The 6088-nt window shown below is 34.4% G+C and overlaps 1 protein-coding gene across 1 annotated transcript; it reads right to left on the bottom strand.

The window, feature by feature from the left end:
• Nucleotides 1–229: 229 nt before the first annotated feature.
• Nucleotides 230–640, bottom strand: LOC127138233 (uncharacterized). Its single transcript, XM_051064627.1, has 2 exons — nucleotides 468–640; nucleotides 230–335 (listed from the first exon to the last, which is right to left on the bottom strand). Exons 1-2 carry the CDS (start codon nucleotides 551–553, stop codon nucleotides 230–232), a joined length of 192 nt encoding a protein of 63 aa, XP_050920584.1. The 5' UTR covers nucleotides 554–640.
• Between the last annotated feature and the right edge of the window lie 5448 nt (nucleotides 641–6088).

The raw sequence follows: 6088 nt of genomic DNA, 5'->3' as shown, positions 1-6088 counted from the left end.
GTCTGAGATTTATTAATCAGTAAGTAGTATGTAAATTTCATTCTCAATTCTCATGGACATTGGGATGTACCTCCCTCCCAAAATGTATATTTAAAACTTGATTAGAAATAAATAAGTACATACTACTTGTCCAATTTGTTGGGCGTGTGTTTAAATCTGCAGAGAAAATAAGAATGGTGATGTATAATGAATGTTGAAAATAGTGAAAAAAGAAAATAAAAGAAATGAGTTACTTGGAAATTTGGTTCAATAATCCGGAGAGGGAAGCGCAGTGAGTTGAATTATAATTGCATCTTGTGCAGCATGAGTCGAGCAATTCAATGACTCGAATGCACCTGGTATATGAATGGAGCATTAACACAGAAAGAAAAGCAGAGATGTGAGGGTTGTGATTGATAACTATTTGCGATGCTTGTTTTAATGAAATCAAAACAACAACAAGAACAAGAGTTATTGAATATACATACTTTTGGGGGAGAAAGTTGTTCTTGGAGAGGCAAGCTTGAATGGCACATGCCTCTTTCTTGCACGCCTCTTTGCTCTCCTGCCCCATTTTCACTACCCTAAATATCAACCCTAACTCCTTACCTTATTAAAAACAAAAGACTTACTCCTTCTCTTCACACAAACAAAAATTAATTGACGTGGCAAAGGTAAAGCTCAACTAGGTTGCTTAGGTGTCCTTATAATAGGATTTTTTTTTTAAAAATTTGAATCGGAAAATAAATACATATCCAATTTTATCCCTCTTCTTTTTTATTCCCTTGCCACAATTAACCAAAAATTGGCTTTTCTTATTACTTACCAACAATATTTAAAAACATGGATCCATCACAGATGATATTGGATCATTGGTTTATTGATCGAATTACTGGGTTATTGATAGAATCACGTGACTAAATCAGATAAAATTGAAAATTTTAATTGAATAAACATATCACTATAACAAAATTATATAGGTATTAAATCGATTAAACTGGACGATTTGATGTCTAAAAAAAATCAATAACACCTAAAATTTTTTAAAATATAATAATTTCACAACTTCATAATTTAAATTCAAATTTGAGGCAAATAATTGATTTAAAAATTTAACCAAATTATCAATCTCAAATATAAATTTCTGTTTGTTGTCTATCAAACATGCATTACCATTTACTTTATGTAACATCCCCGTCCAACAAATAGAAATCAATGATATCAATCACATAAAGGAGAAAATCGAGTATGTTCGAATTCCAAACCTACCAATGTTATAATATTGCAATAGCCTCTGTTCACTTTATTTAACATCGCAATCACCAATTTTTAAATTGGTTTTTCTAACTCAAATTCAACCGAGCTTTCTACATTTGATTTAAACATGAACATAAAGAAAGCTATAATAAAAAAAAACCATAAACACGTCTTAGCTAAGAAATTCATTTATATTAGAAGCAAATCTAATATAAACCTACTGTGTTTTTAGGTATAAACAAATCTCAAACCAAAAACTACAATTGAAGCTCTTTTCCACAAAACTGAAACAACACAAAATGTTGGAAAGTAACAAATCGATATATCATCCAATATTTGCCAACAATACCAGGATTCTTGGTTCTCTTAGTCCATAAACAAAATCACAACAACAAACAAGATGATGGGAAACACAGGATAAGATGAACCATTTTGGAAAGAATCCAAGTTCACGGACGAAAATCATGAGAGAAAAAAGGAAAAAGGAAACAAAATCTGAGAGGTAGCGACGGGAGGTACGACATCCGGAGAGCAAGAGTGCGGTGGATGAGAGGAATGGTGCGATAAATAAGAAACTTTTTTTTTTAATTTTATTTTGACAGCGATTGAAAATGGCGATCGAAAATGCTACAAAAAGGAAAGAATATCAGTTTTCCATTATATTTTTTAATTTTTTTTAAATAATGAAAAACAATGTCCGTTTTGATTTTTTTAAAAAAGAAAGCACTCAAACCGTTGATTTTTCGATTTTAACCAATTTACACCGATTTTTATCGATTCCCGTCAAATCAATTACATTATCGATCCAACAATTGAATCAGACTAGTTACCATCTCGATTTCAGGCTCAACAGGTCTGACCGACCAGTTCGGTTTTTATAACTATGTTTACTAGCAAAATTTGATACTTTCAATCCATGACATAGTTTTCCAACTCCTTATAAATAGGTTATTGTTAACCCTCTCATTTCTACTATGTATTTTAAGTATAAATGATTCTCGCTTATTACAGAAAGTAACCAGAAAAAATAAAGAAAAACATAGAAAAATCTTTGTTGATAGAGGTCAGGACGAGCATCATGCTCCATACTAAGTTGATTGTCATGGCCTCAAAGGAAACGAGAGAGTGCATAGTTGAAGTCTATGATGGGAAGATCGTCAACTAAAGTGACGCTCGTCATGGATCCTGGACTCGAAAGCATCACACTTAACTTGTGTCAATAATGGCAAACTAGTATGACACCCAAATCTTCCATTTTGCAGATTTTTCTCAATTGTTCCTCCATGTTCCAGGATTGTTTTACATGATTAATGAATCTGATTTGCATTATTTCTGAGTATGAAAGTACTTATAAATACCATTGTAATTCATGTAATTGGTATCCAAGCATACTTGCACTAAATTTACTTCAATTTTCAACATTAAAATTCAACATTATTCTGAGTTTTGTGCAACTTAATTTTATATCACTTTTCAAGTTTATTCTTTGTTGTTGTTTAATTATTGCACAAAGTGTATTTGAATCAAATTCTCCTTTCGAACCATATTTAATATCAAGTTCAATTTCTATTATTTTCAGATTCTTTTTCTTTAATGTTTTTTATTATGTATTCTTTAAATGTGTCTTGTTTATGTTTGTCAATTATGTCAGAGTTATTGGTTTTAAAATTCAAAATATGATGAGTATTTTACCAATTTATTTTATACAAGTTGCTTAAATATTTAATTGTAACGAGAGTTAAAATGTCGTTTTGTAATTTCTGTTTTTATAATAAAAGATGTTTTCTACGAAAGTAGAAATGCCGAGATATCGTTTACTTGTCGAAAGGGCAAAAATGGTATTCGACGTAGAAATCTGAATGATGGCTTTGATGGCCATGCGATAGCGGATCATAATTGATCGAGAGAATACTCAAATTTCTGTTTTGGATTCTCTATTTTGAAAAGAAAAGTCTTGCTACAAAAGTATGGGTGTCGAGATACTATTTACGTGTTGAAAGGGCGAAAACAGTAACCGACTTGAAAATTTAGACTTTTAATTTTTAGGTTATGAAAACGTCTCTAAATTAATCCACAAGTTATTTATAACTGGTAAAAGAATATTTAAGCTCAATATTTACACTGCAAAAACATGTATTTTACGGATTTAAGGTCCGGTGACGCGCCGACGAAAGTCAGTGTTATCACTAGTTTAGTATCTTCTATAGATAACAATATTCTTGTTATTATTAGGTGTTGCATTTTACTTGCATAAAAATGGTAAATATCAATCGTTGTTTTGGTCTCTTCTTTTATTATTGAATTAAATCATTTTTTTCACATAAACAACAAGTTTCTCACTAAACCTTAGATAAACACATGAACAATAGATAAAAGTATTTCTCACTAAACCTTAAATCATTTTGTACTACATTGATATAGTCGTATACTTGCGGCCTATCAAGTTTTTGGCGTCGTTGTCGCAGACCAAAATTTTCAATATCGTAATTCAATTGTTTCGCAGTATAGATTAAGGAACATTTTCTATTTTTATCATTTATCTCCACTTCCGGTTGTATGAAAAGAACCCGAAGTACATGGAATCTTTCTCAACTAATTGACGAAATCGAGCGCTACCTCTGTGTAAGATGCAGATTATAACAAATCCAAAGAGAGATGGCTGAGAATGATAGCCACCCCCTTAAGGATTTTGTCGTGCCCTCAAAAGAATATCCACACTAAAGCATTGTTCGCCCTGCCATAACAGCGAATAATTTTGAACTAAAACCCAAATTGCTATAGATAGTGCAACACAACCAATTCTCTAGAAACCCGACGGAGGATCTGAATTTACACCTCTTTATCTTTCTGCAATTCACTAATACACTTAAGAGCAATGGAGTTGATCCCGAAGCCATACGCCTGCATTTATTCACATTCTTCCTCAAGGGCAGAGTCAGATCATGGATAATAATCCCTACAATCTAATTCCATTACTACATGCAATAAGCTTAAGAAAGCATTACTTGCTAGATATTTTCCGCAGAGCAAGACAACACAACTTAGGAACCAGATTATCTACTTCAGACGGATGGAAAGTGCATCGCTTTTTGAAGCATGTGAGCGATTTAAGAAGTCAATGAGAGCATGCTCACACCATTGAATAAAAAAGTGGCTAATTATTCACGCTTTCTATAATGATCTGCTATATAACATGAGAATGACCATAGATGTCGCTGCAGAAGGGGATCTCAAGAATGACTTATTCAATGACACATATACGCTCATAGAAGACATAACGCATAACCATTTACAGCGGGGGAGAAAATGTGCTCCCGCAGATCAAAATAACCATAGTGGTGGTTAGGGGTGGCAAAACGAGCTCGGTCCGCAGGGCATGCCCGTTTTGCCCGCACTTTTGTGCGGGGCGGGCCAAGGATTTAGGCCCTCACCCTCAAATGTGTCCACCCCGACCCGCCCAGTTTTTTACGCGGGCTTTTGCGGGCACGTGTATTTACATAAATTTTTGCATTTTTAGGCTTAAAGAGTGCAGTGCCTGCGGGCTTTGCCCGCCCTGCCATCACTTTTTTGCGGGGCGGGTCTAAGTTTTAGGCCCGCATCCTCAACTATGACCGCCCCGCCCTGTTTTTTTGTGGGCTTTTGCGGAGCGGGCCTAAACGGGGCGGGCATACCCGTTTGCCACCCCTAGTGGTGGTATGTATGAAGTTAGTAGCTTCGACCACATGTACGCAAAAGTAGATGCTTCGACCCTAAAAATCGATAACCTAAACATCACCCCTGATGCCACTGCAGTTGTTGTAACCCCCAATTATGATATATGTTAAGTTCTTTGACACGTTAGTGTTGACTGTCAATTGTTAACTGAATTAGTATCATACCAGATAAACTATGCCGAACAAGGGAACCTATACACCAACATTTATAATCCTGGCTAGAGAAATCAGTCCAATTTATCCTTTAAGAACAAAAATCATACATTTGATGTTAGTCCCGCACCACCTGTTACTCCACTCGGGCTTCAAGGACAAATGGGTGCCCCTGGCACTTCCATAAATTCAACCGTAGAGGTAATAATGGAGATTTGTGTCATGATCCAAACCCGATAGAACGAGAACTTCGAGAACTAGAACATCCATAGTAATGAAATGATAAGTTGATAAGTGGTTTTCGCATCATTATTTCAAGTCATTTTCTCATAATATTTTGTCACATTTTGTTTGGTTTACTTCCAATTACCATGTTTTATGCTTTGGTTGCATGTTCTTTCTATTTACAGGGACTAATGAGCATCTAAGACATAGAGGGGTCGAAAATAAGCAAAGTAAGACAAAAATAAAAAAGATAATTTTTCCGCACAGTGAAACCAGGGAGCTACTACAACCACCCATAGCAGCAGAAGCCCTTAGGGTTCCCCATGCTTATCTCCCAATACAAAGAACAGATACCTGATACGGCCACTTGTGGCAGCTGCAACGGGTCGTAGCATGAGGGAAGTGAAAATCTCTTTTGTTTCCTTATTTAGATTGATTCTCCTTTATTGTGGCTCAGATGCATTATTTGATTTGAAGCAAATGTGATGTAATAGTCATTGAACTAAAGATTTTGTGCAGTTTATACTTTTTTTTATAAAACTCATAGTCTATTATGAGTTTGAGGATCCAAATTTTATTCCAAGAAGTTTCTACGTATTTCTTATTTTCTTTTTTTTCTGTACTCAAGTCTCCAAGAGAGCAATATTAGATCAAAAATTTATCTAAATTGGGTTTTCTTATTCATCCTTATTCAATTGTTTATCTACTATAATTGGTTGCTATGAATTATATGTTGAATACCGATTTGATTATGTTTTCCA

Source organism: Lathyrus oleraceus, chromosome 4 (genome assembly GCF_024323335.1).
Source record: "Lathyrus oleraceus cultivar Zhongwan6 chromosome 4, CAAS_Psat_ZW6_1.0, whole genome shotgun sequence".
NCBI classification, from domain to species: domain Eukaryota; kingdom Viridiplantae; phylum Streptophyta; class Magnoliopsida; order Fabales; family Fabaceae; genus Lathyrus; species Lathyrus oleraceus.
The sequence above is the reverse complement of the archived record's forward strand: the minus strand, read 5'-3'. Positions and strand labels throughout refer to the sequence as shown.